This window comes from Periophthalmus magnuspinnatus, chromosome 7 (assembly GCF_009829125.3).
Source record: "Periophthalmus magnuspinnatus isolate fPerMag1 chromosome 7, fPerMag1.2.pri, whole genome shotgun sequence".
NCBI lineage: Eukaryota > Metazoa > Chordata > Actinopteri > Gobiiformes > Gobiidae > Periophthalmus > Periophthalmus magnuspinnatus.
In genome coordinates this window covers 18,872,094-18,888,534 of record NC_047132.1, presented here as the reverse complement: position 1 = coordinate 18,888,534, position 16,441 = coordinate 18,872,094, and the positions used below count along the sequence as shown (strand labels likewise).

General features: G+C 37.5%; 2 protein-coding genes across 2 annotated transcripts; one reads left to right on the top strand and one right to left on the bottom strand.

Annotated features, from left to right (window-relative positions):
* Positions 1-358: 358 nt before the first annotated feature.
* Positions 359-3,833, bottom strand: zgc:103759 (U8 snoRNA-decapping enzyme). The gene is made up of 5 exons (XM_033969776.2): positions 3,768-3,833; positions 2,964-3,095; positions 2,642-2,682; positions 1,995-2,241; positions 359-1,695 (listed from the first exon to the last, which is right to left on the bottom strand). The coding sequence occupies exons 2-5, from the start codon at positions 3,093-3,095 to the stop codon at positions 1,456-1,458; spliced, it is 660 nt and encodes a 219-aa protein (XP_033825667.1). The 5' UTR covers positions 3,768-3,833; the 3' UTR covers positions 359-1,455.
* A 174-nt stretch (positions 3,834-4,007) lies between these two features.
* gss (glutathione synthetase) lies at positions 4,008-10,774 on the top strand. Its single transcript, XM_033969479.2, has 13 exons — positions 4,008-4,110; positions 4,461-4,599; positions 4,678-4,823; positions 5,160-5,235; positions 5,310-5,449; positions 5,592-5,708; positions 5,801-5,881; positions 5,971-6,048; positions 6,237-6,306; positions 8,136-8,330; positions 8,401-8,482; positions 8,958-9,144; positions 9,358-10,774. Exons 2-13 carry the CDS (start codon positions 4,471-4,473, stop codon positions 9,479-9,481), a joined length of 1,425 nt encoding a protein of 474 aa, XP_033825370.1. The 5' UTR covers positions 4,008-4,110; positions 4,461-4,470; the 3' UTR covers positions 9,482-10,774.
* The last annotated feature ends 5,667 nt before the right edge of the window (positions 10,775-16,441 follow it).

The following is a 16,441-nucleotide window of genomic DNA, read 5'->3' as shown; positions in this document are numbered from 1 at the left end:
GATGGTACTAATGCCTTGGTGTTGTATATGCTGTCTATTGTCTATTGATGTAGTGTTGGTTTAAACCAACACTACATCACCTGTAGGCATTGGTGACTTTCCTGTTGACAGATAATCTATAAAAATGTCACAAGAAATATGCAGATTACTAACATTATTTTTTTTAAATTTGCTTGGAAGCAGAGAGAAAAATCGACTGTCATTTTCTGTGGGAGACTTGAGGAAGGGTTTCCTAAACATATAAAGGGCAAGCACACACTGAGATGTGTTTATCAAAACAGCATGACCAAAGGATTGACGTCTATGTTGTTTTGGTATTAACAAAGCATATTTTTTTAATATATTTTATATATTCGATTCAATTCATCTTTATTCCAAACTCATTTTTAACAGACAAGGATAGTAACAATAACAACAATAAACATTTATGTTTTAAAAATGCAACCATACCAGTGTCTCCACATCTTGGACTGATAGAATATTACACTGATTTTTATATTTGTGAGTGACATTATTTTATTTTCTAACTTATTCAAATAAAACTGTACATTAAAGTTCATAGTGTAGCTTGCAAAGTGTTCACTCATACACTAACAAACATCTTGGTCACACTAGTCCATCGCAGCCTCCTTAGGAGCACCCGCAAAGCAGGCCAACTGCAGCCTTTGCAGACTAGCTCTGTAATTAGTCCAGAGGTGGGCTGTGTACAGAGGTGTACAATATTATTTAAACAATATCAACTTTACATCATCAGTACAAGAACCAAATTTGCGCATAAGAGTATTTGCTTGAGCATTCAACATCCTACATTGTCTATAAATATCACCATCATCCGCCATGTCTGCAGTGATAATATGCCCAAGATATTTCATTTTTGTTGTAGCAGTCAACACAACATTAGACAGGCAAAAGTCAGAAATATAGAGGGCATAACATTATTTTTTTCAGTGTCACAGAAGAAAAGGCCAAACTTGATATTTATCCCCATGGACCTCAGCCTTTATTTACGCTGACAGTTTTCCCTAATGTAGTTTAAAAGGCCCAAGTGAATATAAAGGCTAATAACATAAACTTTAGCACTCAAAAGTCGGATGCTTGTGGCATGCAGTCGCTACAACTAAGTTCAGAAATGAAGGGCAGGGGCCTTTTTATTAAAGGTGATGTGGCTGACACCCTTTCTTCCAGAGGTGCAGTTAAGGCAATTACAAATTCCTATATGTTATTACCAAAACAGAACAAGCTAATCAAGGATTATAAAGCAAGAATAAAGGTTGTATGACCTAGCTTCTTTAAAAAAAAAAAAACACTTAATAAATTTAAAAGAGCTCTTCAAGATTTTAATAAAAAAAAGAAAAGAAAAGTAAAGTATGACTGACAATTATTTTTCTTCAATGAAGGCTACTTTGAATAATATTTGCAGGCCCCTGGAAGAAGGCTTGTGCATGTGCAGTAGAGTCAGTTCAGTTTCTGCTGTATGAGGTCCAGAGCTGATCTGAGGTCTTGGGCAGTATGTTTGTGTGTCTCCACAGAGCGAATGAGGGCTTTGTGTAAGTGTTTTGCAGGGATGAGACCAAAGCGCAGCAAACAGTCCACCAGCTGTAGCCGGGCGTTCCCAATAAAAGAGTGAGACAGGAACAAAGACAGACCTCCTCCATTTTTAGTTTGGTAAAGTGGGACTCGGACCATTCCCAACACCTGCAAAGAAAGTGAAATATAATCATGGACAAAGCAGAACATTTTGAAACTAATACAATAAAATCTAACCTAGTCTTTTTCATTGGTAAAAAAATAATAACAAAAATACCTCTGCTTATGCAGCACACTTCAATAATGTAGGCATGGCGATGGCAACTTTCCTGTTTTGCAGGATATTTCACTATATTTTATTTTTATTTGCATTGATGTGAGAGTGGGGGTCTGGGGAATGTGGCATTTCCATGGTTCGATAACAAAGTTTTCTTAAACATTTTTGAAAAACCTTACTCTACCAGTACCTCATGCCCGTGGTCTACGGCTGTAGATGCAGCTGCGCGCTCTATGTCAAGAATCTGTTCCTCTTCCATCTTTTTCATGTAAAAGTGTAATATCAGACGAGAGGAAGACGATGATGAAGAGGGAGAGGGTGGAGCATAGCAGGAATTCACATGGTTCTCCTCTAAGATGGGAACGGCCACTCCAATCTCCTCCAACAGCTCCCTGCTCAGGCCTTCTTCCAGGCTTTCTTTTGATGGGTTTACAAAACTAGGGTTCCAAATGAGATGTACGTTGGTAAAAAGCATAATGAACCTGCGCCTGGTGGTGAATTGGTGCAGCTGTATTGCTTGTACAAACCATTATACTAATAAATGGTTAATTTCTGATTTTGTCAGTTGCCTAACTGAAAGCACACTGACTAACAGTAAGTTTCTATTTATCAGTGGCAAATTATTGCTCGTAATGCACAGCACATCTAGGTTTTGCTGGCATTTTGTAATGTACTTTAATCTGTGTTAATGTGTTCATTAACACACAAAAAAGCTTCATTAAAAAGGTATTTGGAGCAGTTTATTCTCCGAGTGTGTATGCATAGAATCAACATGCTTCACAACTAAATGTACCTGTGCTGAGCTCTGAAGAGAACAAAAGCAGTTGGAGTACTTACCCACCGGGGAAACCCAGCAGACCGTCAAAGCGCATCTGCATCTGTGGAAGTGACACAGGCCAGACTGAAACACTTCTGAAAACAGTACTGACTCAGGCACTCACAGATATCCTCATGTTATGCATTTTATTATGAATGCAGTTGCCAAAATTGATGGTAGTTGATAATACCAGTGAGTGGAGAAAAAAAGAGGAAAAAAAAACATTCAATTGCAATTGTAGTATACCCTCTTATCCAGAATGGCAGTTAATATCAGGGTGAGATCATGATCAGAATTCAGTTTGATACATTTTGAAAATTGTGGGAATATTACTCTTCTTACTAATATAATGTGTCGAATAGGAATCTGTCCAAACAGCTGACTCTTGGTGTCGGAGAAGAGCATCACATGGCACGCATGTCTGCAGCCTGTGCACGCCAACGCTTCGGCTCTCGACAGCTGTCCACTCTCCATCTACAAATGGACACAAAAAAACAAAGGGAAGAGTACAGTCACAGTCCAGTGATCCCTGTCTGCTTCTGCCTAAATGAATGAACTCTTGTCACGTGTCACTCCCCCAAGCTGAAGTGCAATAATCCCAGCCCCACTTCTAACATTCTGAGCACATTTGATATACTGAGAAAGGTCTAGATCCTGTTTACAGAGCCCTAGAACAGTGTGTTGTTTATTCTGGAAAAAGCAGATTACAGGGAAGTCTGTGAATATAAAGCTTTAGCTCCACCTGCTGGGATGGGGTAGAAGCTGAAATACAGGACTAAAACAGTACTACCATTACGCCTGTAATAAATGATACGATTTAAAGGTGCACTATGCGACCTTTCTCTTTATTTCCATGCAGATAGAAGTTTAATGCCGTACTGTGGAACATTCCAGGCAGAGGATTAACATCATGAAGACATTCAGGTGGAAGACCCTCTACCAGAAAAGTTACAAAGTACTCCTTCAAGGAGACAGAAATTGAATAAATACATAATTTTGAAATATAGAAAGCGTGATTGTATGTATGTCCCGATGAGTACTTGAGGTTGATACGAAAAAAACACAACAAAATACATAAACGTTTATGAAAATTAGCGCGTAAATTGAATGACTGAACCAGGTAACCACCTCTGTAAGGCAACATACCCCAGAGTCAGTAGAAAGGTCTGTCAAAACGCTGACTAATGCTCGATAAACACTTTTCCCCTCAAGCCTCGTGCAGTGTGAGCGGATGGGCGGAGCTCAGGTCTTTGTTGTTGAATAACAAACATTTCCATTGGTTAAAAGAAACAGGAAGTGTCTGGTTGAGCCAGCCCGGGGAGCACGCTCCTGGATCTATTTGAATAACGAGCAGACTTCAGCCAATAGAACACAAGTGCTGCTCTCGTGTCATCCTCGGGTGGACATAGTAAAGTCCATTTGGTATTCTGGTTGAAAACTGGTGCGAGAGCAACAAGCCAAGTTTAAAGACTGGACATTTTATTATAAGGTAACAGCCTGACACATATTGAGACATTTTGCTGTCGCTTTCTGTTTTCTATAGGTGAGTAGCCTACTCCTCGAGTCTCGAGGCTATTATCTCTGTCCTCTTTTTAGATACAAGTCTATGTCCAGACAACCCGTCATACCAGCAACTTGTACGATTTTCATTTCACTCAGTTTTATTTTTCAGAAAGTACAGAGTCAAGTTGTAGTCATTATACTGTTTACATGGAACTATAATAACGGTTTTACTTGTCAATGTATTTTATGAATAGTCTATATTCAGAAACGCTTTACACCCATTCAGATAAGCAGAATCAACTCCAAATCCATATTATTTCTGTACTTGTGATTCAGGTAAAGAAACATGGCCCAGGACATACGTGACATCATGAAGGATACAGCAGTGGTGGCAGACCTAGCAAAGACTGCCAAAGACGCAGCACTTTTGAATGGTGTACTAATGAGAACAAAAGAAGCTCCCAACTCATCAGAGGTACACTGACTTCAACAGACAAAGCACATCCTCAAAATCTACTTTTCTTAACAAAAGTCCATTGTATTTGTTCTGCAGTTGGTTACGTACGCGCCCTTCACCCTCTTCCCCACACCTGTGCCTAAAGCTGTGTTCCAGCAGGCTCTGGACGTACAGACGCACTACAACAGTCTAGTTGATAAAATCAGCCAAAACGCAGATTTCCTACAGGAGGCACTGGCCAGGTTGAGTTTTTGTATCCTATGTTTTGTTTCTATGAAGCTGAGCAGAATAAAAGGGGGCACATTATGAAAAAAAAAAACTTTCATTAACTTCCCCTATCCCGTACTTGCCCTACTTGTGATTATTTAAAAAAAATCAGACTCTGGGTCCTGTAGTAAACAGGAGTACAACAGTAATAATGCATAAATGACCATCAGCTGCTTGCTACAGTGAAATGCCTCAATGAAATGGCAGGACATTGTTTAGTAGTTTTTATGTTCTATTCTACAAATATTCTTACTCGAGCACAAATTCTTCTGGTTGTGTTACATATGTATAATCTATTTTTTTGTAAATAGCACTGTAGAAGTGGATGATTTCACATCAAGATTGTTTAAAATCCACAAACAAATACTGAAGGAAGGCAGTTCTCAGGTATGTTGTAGTCTACCAGTCTATGGTTTGTTCTATTCATTCCATTCTCCTTTACTTTCTTCTGTTTTTTCTAGTCTGTAGTGCTGGGTCTGAACCGCTCAGACTACATGCTGGACCAAAAGGAAGATGGGTCTTCTGCACTCAAACAGATTGAAATCAACACAATTTCTGCCAGTTTTGGAGGTTTGTCTGCAGGCATTGTCTGTGTACACAAGTAAGTCCTAAATAAATAACACAAAAGAAGTAGGTCAACTGTAAATTTCTATAGCTATTATTTTATAAAACTGTATAATAGCCATCCTAAAACCTGACATTCACAGAGAATGACTGCTAATTGTTTGATATTTGTTTATTAGACATATTCTAAAAGTGGCTGGGCGTTTGGAGGACAGCATGGCCATTCTGGACAACAACCCAGCAGCTGGTCTGGCCAGAGCCATCGCCAAGGCCAAGGAGCTGTATAGATCAGTCAGGTACAATAATTCATAATCATGTTTTCTCAAATGTTTTAAAGAGCACTGTAAACCATTTAGTAAGTTTAGTAAGTTTAAGCTTTTTTTCCCAGAGCTGTGGTCCTGATCCTAGTGTCTGACACTGAAAGAAACATTTATGATCAAAGATGTGTCGAAATGGAACTGATGAAGCTGTAGGTGGTTAACGTCCTGTGTACTAAAATATAGTATATGGACTTGTAATTTGCAAGTTTGAACTTTTTACTTTTTTTTATTTTCCAAGAAATATTTTCACAATCCAAAGAACATTTGAAGATGTGCATGCACGAGGCTCACTGGATAAGGAGAAAAGGCTTTTTATGTAAGGTTTTGTCTATACTTTAATTATGTAGTTTAATTATGCCCAGAGGTAAAATTGGCTTGTTATAGCAGGACTACTGGCTTACTGTCTGGAGTACTTTCCTTACTACTAACTTCTTAGAAACAAGATGCAAGAATGCAAGTATCTCAAATAAATATTTATTTACTGTTTACCTTTTTTCCTTTCAGAGATGGCATGGAGGTCGCTGTGGTGTATTATAGAAACGGTTATGTCCCTCAGCAGTATAAATCGCAACAGGTCTGAATTGATTTACATTCCTTAACATACAACATATTGCATATAATACAACACATTGTATCATATTGTTAGCCTCAGAGCATAATTGCCTAAGTCACTTTTCAAGACTTTTCAGTAAATGAATTTCATTAAATAGACTCTACTGTCATAGTGACTTAGTTGTGACTTAGTGACATAGTTGAGTAGAGTTAAAAACATGGTGACAGGGTTGTTGCTGACTGTTGTAACAAAGTTTACACCATATTAAATCAGTGGGCACACAAACTAGTCATGTCCTCGTATCAAATATGATTTTTATAAATATTGGGAAGAGAAACATTGTGACTTTTCTGATTGTCACTGTTATTATGTCATGGCTAATTTATAATCTAGTAAAGTCTTTGGTTGACCCTTTCTACTAGAATGCCAAACCTTTTATTATAATATTATACATCTATGTTTATTATTTTTGAAGTATAGATTAAATTTATAATAATGTATTGATGATTATGAAATACTTACAATAACCCTATAGAGAAATCTTTAATCACAATTTACTGTTTCACAATTCCCTTGCATTGGCATTGTTTCCTTATAGTTTAACATAAAAATATGATGAAAAAAGGTGAAATAAAGTCATAATTCAAATAATAGACTGAAAGCATATTTAGAGCAAATAAGGTTGAAGTAATTTGAACTAGTATTAACAGTTCTGAATCAGAATTTTAAGATAATATGTGTTTTATGGGGACTACAATGCGTTTCTATGGCACACATAGATGACTAGTGTTTTCTGGCTGTAAAAGTCTGTCTGATTGGCCGAGGACAGAGCTAATGACATAGGTGTAGCAGAGTCTGGAGAGTAGAATTATACAAAGAACTCAATTTGGCAAAAAAAATTACTAGCATATAAGTTGTATAAAAACAAGTTTGATATCTGATGTGCTCAGTTCTTGCCTATGCATGTTGTTTCATTACACAGTTGCTTATGTGTTAGAACAAGGTTAACCTGGCAGTGTACGCTTTCAAATCTTTGATGGCTGCATTGGCTTGTCTTTCATTCATTCATTCAATTTTTGTAACTAGACGCAGATTTTTGTCAAATAAAAAGTATTATTTATTCTGACACCTGTAGAACATGACTCACGACACTTAATTCCCCCAAGTGGCCGTGATCCGCCCGCACCTGTGTTTTATCCATGTGCTTTTAAACCCAGCCAAGCACCTTATTTTGTGTCTCGCAGGAGAGAGAACTGTATGACACTAAACCAAAAAAATATGTATTACGCGTTCACATTAAGACAAATAAGATATATATAATATATAAGAATAATATTTCTGCAGTCTAACGACTAGGCTTATCATAGTTATATTTTTGCATTTTTTTGCAAAATGATCAAAATGCATTTTTTAAATATAGGTAACTGATCCCTGTTGCTGAAACGCATATTATATTAAAAAGGTTTGCTTGATGGTAAAATTTCTATTTATTACATGATTAGGGTTTTATTTAACTATCTTCACAACTGGAGGCCATGTGATGAAAGTACATGCTCTATTCTTATGTAGAGCTATGAACCAAGGGTCACATGCTTCCAAGAGTAAAACAAACTTTCTTATGCGTGGCTGCCCAGTGTGCCTGCTGTTTGGTTAAAGATTTCAAAAACTAAAAGCTTTCACAACTTCACTTCAGCACTAATTATTCAGAAGCCTTGTCATTTCAGGACCAGCATGATTCAAAAGCTCAGAGCATTAAAAAAAATTCAATATTTATAAATATGGGTAGCAAAAGCAATATTTATACATGTTTTATTCTATGTTATATTTATTCTAACAATGCTGTCTTCTAGGACTGGGACACTCGGCTGATGTTGGAGCGCTCCTCAGCTATAAAATGTCCAGATATTGCCACTCATTTGACTGGAACCAAGAAAGTGCAACAGGTGTTGGCCCAGCCAGGAGTTCTGGAACGGTTCTTTCCCAATGAACTCCAAGTGGTTGAACAGATCAGAGCCACCTTTGCCGGCCTCTACACTCTGGACATGGTAAGTCTAGATTCCTAGTAACAAAAATTGTGGTGTATAGCAATGCTTCTAAACTGTCTGTTGTCACTAGGGCCTAGAAGGAGATAAAACTGTTGCGATGGCCTTGCAAGATCCTGAGCGATATGTGTTAAAGCCTCAGAGAGAAGGAGGAGGTACAGTCAATAGACTTTTTTTTCTTTTCTATTATCAATGAAATGAAAATCAAAATTGTCTCAGTGTTTTCAACTCTGAAATTTATTCAGGTTTAAAAAAACTAAACCAAAGCCTTTGTGATTAGTGTGTACACTGTCTTATCTCACATGAACTCTAAAGAGGACATTATTTACTGCTTTATGACCAGGGACAGTGCCTAAAAAAAACAAACAAACCTTCACCCGGTGGCCCACTGACGGGTGCTTAGCGGCACTTGTTGAATAATGAATGCAAAATGTCCACAAATACAATTCCATGTCCATCGTCAATATTTTAGATTTAATTCCAGTCTTGGTTATTCTCTGACAAGAGATCTTACTTAAATATTCAAATACCTTATCCTATCCCTTTTTAAAGAATTTTTTTGCACTCATAATAGTTTAAATTTAAGCCAGAATTCCATTTATTGGTTAATTTGAAACTTGAATTTTGCAGGCAACAACATTTATGGATCAGAGATCTGCAAGGTGCTTCAGGAGGCAAAGGGTTCAGACAGGACAATGTATATTCTAATGGATAAAATTAAACCTACGCCTTCACACAACTACCTCCTGAGACGGGACAGTCCACTCACTATTAGCAACTGTCTAAGCGAGCTCGGGGTGTTTGGAGCTTATGTCAGGTATGTCAAAGAAAAACACGCTGCTTGGGTAAATTTATTTAAGGTTCATCCATTCAACTGCTTGTCTTAGACTGTACTTAATGGTCTGTGACCACATTTGTGTATTCTGATTGACCTGTATCCATCATGTGCTGAGATGGATAAGTGGATGTAATATCTAATAACTAGCCCACTTATTTTCATATTAATTATCCAATATTTTTGTTTCTCCAGACAGGGAACAGAGATGGTGATGAATGAGCAAGTAGGACATCTGCTGAGGACTAAAAGTTCAGTCCACGCGGATGGAGGTGTGGCAGCTGGAGTAGCAGTGCTTGACAATCCCCTGCTCTACTGAAACATCTGAGCTGATGCTCATACAGCCTGTATATTGACATCAACAGTGTTTCAGGCCACTGTGCTAAGTCCTGTTTAATGGTCCTGTTTGATTTGAACACTCTGAATAAGTCTTGGATGTTTTTGATGAATACAAAGTATAAAACAAAGCTTAATCAGATATATTTTATTCAAGTGTTTGCTATTGTTATTGTTTATAAAGTGGGGCTTTTATTTTATTTATTTCATTCATAAAATATAAAAAGACAAACATTAATAGTGTTGTAATGTTAAACATACAAAAAAATGAATGAAAAGGAGCAGAAAGAAGAGGAATCTTATGTTATCTGCCCCATTTTCCAGACAATACTTTTACACTGATCATTACATTAAAACATTTCAGTACATTTCATTTAAAGCACAAACATTAATCCATTGCAAAAGATATCTGCACTTTTATAAGCAACAACTTAGTTTTCCTTTTCATACTGACTTAATGAGCTGTTTTTTTTTTTAATGTATTTCTTAAATGCCATTATTGTTCTCAATTCTTTGATTTCTTTGTCAAGACTATTTCCATAAATTAACCCTTTCACAGCAATGCTTCATTCCATACCCTTGGTTCTGAATCTGTTTTTTTCTTTTAACACATATGTTTCTTTTAGATTGTAGTCATTTGTTCTTTTCTCAAAGAAACATCTTTGAATGTTTACAGGTAATACATTGCACTTTGTTTAAGTCAACAGTATGATGACTTTTCAATACTTTAGATTTGATAAATAATGGGTCAGATGGTAATCAGTGATTGTTGATTGGTGATAACTCTCTAGGTCCTTTTCTATAGAATAAATAATTGCTGTAGGGACATTTTACAAATTGAACCCCAAATTTCTGCACAGTACATCAAATATAGTACAATTATAGAGTTTTATCATGAAAATAATGAAGTACTGTTTAAAGAGAACTTCACTTTATGCAACACAGTGATGGCTTTGGAAATTTTGCCATTAGTGTAATTTGTATGAGCCCCCCAGTTTAAACTTTCATCAGTCATAACTCCTAAAAAAAATTGTTTCCTTTACCATTTGAATTTTTACCCCATCTATTTCTAATATTGTCTTTTTTTCTTTTTCTTTTTCTTTTCATTAAACAAAATAAAACTTTTTTTTTTTTTTTTTTTTTTTACTTTCAGAATCAATCCAAGTAAATCAAACCAATGTATAATTTTTTTAGCTCTTCATTTACTGTATTTGTGACAGTTTTTCCAGAATAACAATAAATTACTTCTAAGCATCTGCATTGCTTTGTGCACTGTACAACATTTTATATGGTTTCTTTCTTAATAACTCTTGATGATGACTTTTTCCAAGCTGTTTTAATTAACCATGTGTCCTTGTCTCTTCAAGTGATAAATTGTGCTCATACATGGGGTCACAGTCATTCATTTATTGTGTTTTATCCTCCATCATAGTCTCATAGTCATCATAGTCAATGCAGGTCTCTCTCTAGTCCATTTGTAGAAAGTCCAAATATGATATGTTTATAATTAATTTTATAATTTCCACATAGATAGGTCAAAGTCACATCTTTACAAAATTTTATTGTAAATGAGCAGTTCCAAAATAAATGGGACAGTCTCAGGATTATTACCGCAAAATGAACAATTTACATTTACATTAAATTCACCAAGTGCCACAGACATTATAAATGGAACAAACTCATTATAAAACGTTAAAGTACCTTCTGAGGTTACAAGTTCTGTGACCAAAATTATGTTTTTCTCATAGCAAGTCTTTAAAAGTATACTTTTTTTCTTGTTTACAATATTTGAGTTGTTCCATAAATAGCACCACTGAGGTAAGAAATTATTCCTGCAGATAAAACTCCATGCTAATAATAGGCTTCCTACTTAGATAGAAGTTAGATAGTTTCAATGGTATTTTGGTTATTTTATAATTGCATAAAAGCAGAAAAAACAAACGTCCAACTTTGTCAGGCATTTTGGAATAAGGTTCCACATGGTAGTGTCATCTTTTAAAAAGTTTTGAAGCCATTTCATTTTAAGGGCATTGTTCATTGTTGAGAAATCAAGAAATCATGAACTTTTTTTAAAAGAATGAATAACAACAGATTTTGTTTTAATGTAATGTATTCTGTTTTTCCATAAGAAGTTTAAAAGGGGGATGTAGTTTACACCAGCCTAGGCCTTCAGCTTTAGACAATGGGCAACGTCCAACGATTTTCATCTTTTTCATGGAATCATAGGATCAAAATTGATATTTTTTGTATTCTGGTGATCTTTAGTTAGGGTTACAGACCTAAATAAATAACCTCATCCTTGACAGCAATGCCATATAGACTACAAAAGGTTGATCGCAGCTTTTAAGAGGAAACACTTCACACTTTTTTAAATTTAGGAAGAGATCGACGCTTTGGAAAAAAATGCATTTAGGCCTGTTTGAAGTACATTGGCAAAGTGTGCAATGTCTTTTAGGAACATTCTTTGCTCGCAATAGAGATGCCTTCAATGGTACTGGGCTTGACCATGAGGGAAAGATAAGCTACATGGACACAGGGCATCCTTGGTGTATTCCTCTCCAAAAATAACATATGGGTGGTGCCATTACTTAGTTTTACAAAACTATTTAGCCTAGAAGAGTGTTCACTGCATAAATCCTTAGCCTACCAAAGCCTAATTTTTCAAGACAAGAAAACATGAAAGGGTGTTCATGGTGTGGAAAGCCTTAAAGAAGTCTTCCTCAATAAGTTCAGAACGATCAATCAAATCAAAAATTAATTTAGAGCCTAGTATTATTTGAAATTCTGCTATTTTTTAGATTATTATTATTATTTAAACATTAACTAAAACTACAGCAAAAATGTGTAAGTTATTCAGTAAGCTGTAAGTGACGGACTGCTCAGTTTCCGGAAATACATTTTCCATTTATTTTTCCTATACACTTTTCAATTATATATATATATATATATATATATATATATATATATATATATATATATATATATATATATATATATATATATATATATATATATATATATATATATATATATATGCATACATATACATAACGCGGTTGTTTTAAGTCCAAAAAGGCAGTTATGCAAGATATTTTAATAACTTCGAGGTTTATTAAGTTTCAGAAACAGATTTTAAATAGAATTAAAACCGTAAGCGGGGATGATGGCCCTCGCCCCGTCGCTCCCGTCCTCACATGCATTTTCCCTGATCGCCCAGGTCACTTTCTGTCCACTTTCACATAATTTTTTAGTGCAGTGTGGCGATTACTTTATACTGGTGATGTCCATGGCTTTGAACCAGCATACAGCTTTTGTGTAACTGACATTTTTGCATGTTTGTAGGCCTATAATTATTTCCCCAATCGGACAATGTTGTGTCTTTTGTGTATTACAGGGGGCACTATTGTGTGCAGTGGCCATGTGCTTTTTTTCTGAGTTCCGTTCATGTTTGGATTCTGCACTCCTGGTCACATGTATGTAGAACATTTTTAAATGTTTTTTTAAGGAGTCTCTGCGCCCCTGGTGGCCAACCGTGAATAATGACCCATATCCGTCATGTATTTTTTGCTTCTTGCCATACAAATGTATTCCCCAAATTTAGAAGGAATCAGATAATGTGGACTTTTTATGTCTATGGCAGTGGACGCTATAGTGTTCAGTTTTATTAGACTTCATAGTCCATTACATTCAGGGCCGGATCACGCATCTGTGATTTGAATTTGAGCTCTGTAGGCCAATGCCCGTGGTCGTCATCGAAAAAAAAAAGGAAATTAAAGCCGCAAGCGGCGATGATGGCCCTCGCCCCCCGCGCGACCGCCCCCCCATGCGACCGCCCGGGGCCGGCCACCGCCCCCACGCACCATTTTCCCCGCCTGGCCACCCCACGGCCGCAATCCGCCCCCCTTCACACAGTTTCTATATAAATATGTGTGACCCACACATTATAATGGAGGTCCACGGCGTTGAACCGGCAACCTCGTGCACAATACAGGCATGGTGTAATGGACTTTTTTGCCTCTTTTGAGGTCCACAATGATCTCACCAACTTTCATGCCAATCGGACAAAGTTGAGTTTTTTACTTGTACAGTAGGGGGCGCTATGGAGGTCACTGGCCACATGTTTATAATGGTTCTCTATTCACAGTTTTAATCCGCATCAGTGATTAGAATTTGAGCTTTTTAGTCTGATCCATGTGTCTGTGAGAGGGAATCAAATATGCAAGAAAGCAGTCATATTTTGACAGTGTGCTGTGCATAAACCATAAAGAATATCCCCAAAATGTGGATGATTATTGACAATAATCATGTGTACATGCTGTATGTGGAGTTTGATGTAATTCGGATGAAAAACCTAGGAGTAGATATGATTCATAGACATGCAAGTCAAAGTGCCAAGTGCCAATTTCTTTTCAATTTATTGCGCCCCTGGTGGCCAACAGTGGAAAATAACCCATGGCCATAATGTAATTTTTTGTTTCTTCTGAGACCCTGAATTGATTCCAAGAATTTCAAAGGAATCCGATAATGTTGGCGATTCACCCCTATGGTAGGGGGCGCTATAGTGTTCATTTTGATTAAAACTAATATTGCATTCCACTCATGCCCCAATCTCGCATATGTGATGTGAATGTGAGCTCTGGAGGGCAATGCCTGTGGTCGTGAGAGGACATCGAAAAAACAGGAAACGAAGGCGTTTTTCGGTGGCGCCGTCCGGGCGAACCGTGTGGAAATTGGAGAAAATGTGGATAAGTTATGAAAACCCATGTGTCTGGATGTGGCATGTGAAATCTGAGCTCCTTTGGACCAAAAACCTGAGACTAGTAGCGTTTTGAAAACACGCTGCGAATGAAGTGGCGAATTTTCGATTCAATATAGCCGACTTCCTGTCCGTCCTAGGGCCGCACTATGATTGGCTTTTTTGCTTGTCTCCATGAGCTCTATCACTGGTGTGAATTTCGTCAAGCTAGGGCGAAAAATGAGTGTCGGCTCCCAATTCATTTTTAAATTTTGAATTTTCTAGGTGGCGCTGTCGAGCCGGTGTGCTTCGGACATTGTCGCAATGCCAATTTCATGAAATTTTTCGCCGAACCGGTCGATCCTATACCTATATGTGGGACTTTTCGTCGACGTTCAGGGGGTGAAAAATGCGATTGTTATAGCTGAAAAACGAAGAACAATGTTAATATGCAGTGTGGGCCTGGGCTGTGTGGCCCTGACTCTATATGAGAGGGGTCTGTGGCTTTGTACCGGCAACCGTGTACATAATACAGGTATGGTGTAATTGACTTTTTTGCCCCTTTTAATGCCCACAATTATCTCCCCAAGTTTCATGCCAATCGGACAAAGTTGTGTATTTTACCAATACTGTAGGGGGCGCTATAGTGTTCATTTAGATAACAATTAATAGTGCATTCTATTAATGCCCTGATATCACATGTGTGATGAGAATTTCAGCTGTCTAGAACCATGTATGTGCGTGTAAGTCATTTTTTAATGATTTTTTTTGTAGTATTTGCACCCCTGGTGGCCAACCGTGGAAAATGACTAATGGCCATAATGTAATTTTTTGTTTCTTGTGATGCCACTGATTTATTCCCCGAATTTCGTAAGAATCCGATAATGTTTCCCTTTCACCCCTATGGTAGGGGGCGCTATAGTGTTCATTTTGATTAAAATTAATATTGCATTCCACTCATGCCACAATCTCGCATATGTGATGTGAATGTGAGCTCTGTAGGGCAATGCCTGTGGTCGTGAGAGGACATCGAAAAAACAGGAAACGAAGGCGTAGTTCGGTGGCGGCGTACGGGCGAACCGTGTGGAATTTGGAGAAAACGTGGATAACTTTTGAAAACCCATGTGTCTGGATGTGGCATGTGAAATCTGAGCTCATTTGGACCAAAAACCTGAGACTAGTAGCGTTTTGAAAACACGCTGCGAATGAAGTGGCGAATTTTTGATCCAAAATGGCCGACTTCCTGTCTGTCATAGAGCAGTGCTTCAATTCACATTTATGCTTGTCCCCCCATTCTCTATCACTGTTCTGATTTTTGTGTGTGTTTTCCAAAATAAACCAGGCTCCTCTCCCATAGGGGTGAAATTGTAGGTGGCGCCGTCGAGTCAGGGGGCATGGGACATTTTGCTGACACCAATTTTATGAAATTTTTTGCAGAGCCGGTCGATTCTATACCCCCATGTGAGACTTTTCGTGAATGTTCAGGGGGTGAAAAATGCGATTGTTTTGGCGGAAAAAACGAAGAACAATGTTAATATGCAGTGTGGCCCTGGGCTGTGTGGCCCTGACTCTATATGAGAGGGGTCTGTGGCTTTGCACCGGCAACCACGTACATAATACAGGTATGGTGTAATTGACTTTTTTGCCCCTTTTAATGCCCACAATTATCTCCCCAAGTTTCATGCCAATCGGACAAAGTTGTGTATTTTACCAATACTGTAGGGGGCGTTATAGTGTTCATTTAGATAAGAATTAATAGTGCATTCCATTAATACCCTCACATCACACATGTGATGTGAATTTGAGCTGTGTAGACCAATGCATGTGCGTGTCAGAAATTGTTTAATGATTTTTTTTTTGTATTTGCGCCCCTGGTGGCCAACCATGGAAAATTACTTATGGGCATAATGTAATTTTTTGTTTCTTCTGATGCCACCGATTTATTCCCCGAATTTCGTAGGACTCCGATAATGTTTGCATTTCACCCATATGGTAGGGGGCGCTATAGTGTTCATTTTTATTACAATTAATAATCCATTTTATTAAAACCCTCATATCACACGTGTGATGTGAATTTGAGCTGTGTAGACCAATGCATGTGCGTGTCAGACATTTTTAAATGATTTTATTTGGAGTCTTTGCGCCCCTGGTGGCCAAGTGTGGAAAATGACTCATGGCCATAATGTAATTTTTTGTTTCTTCTGATGC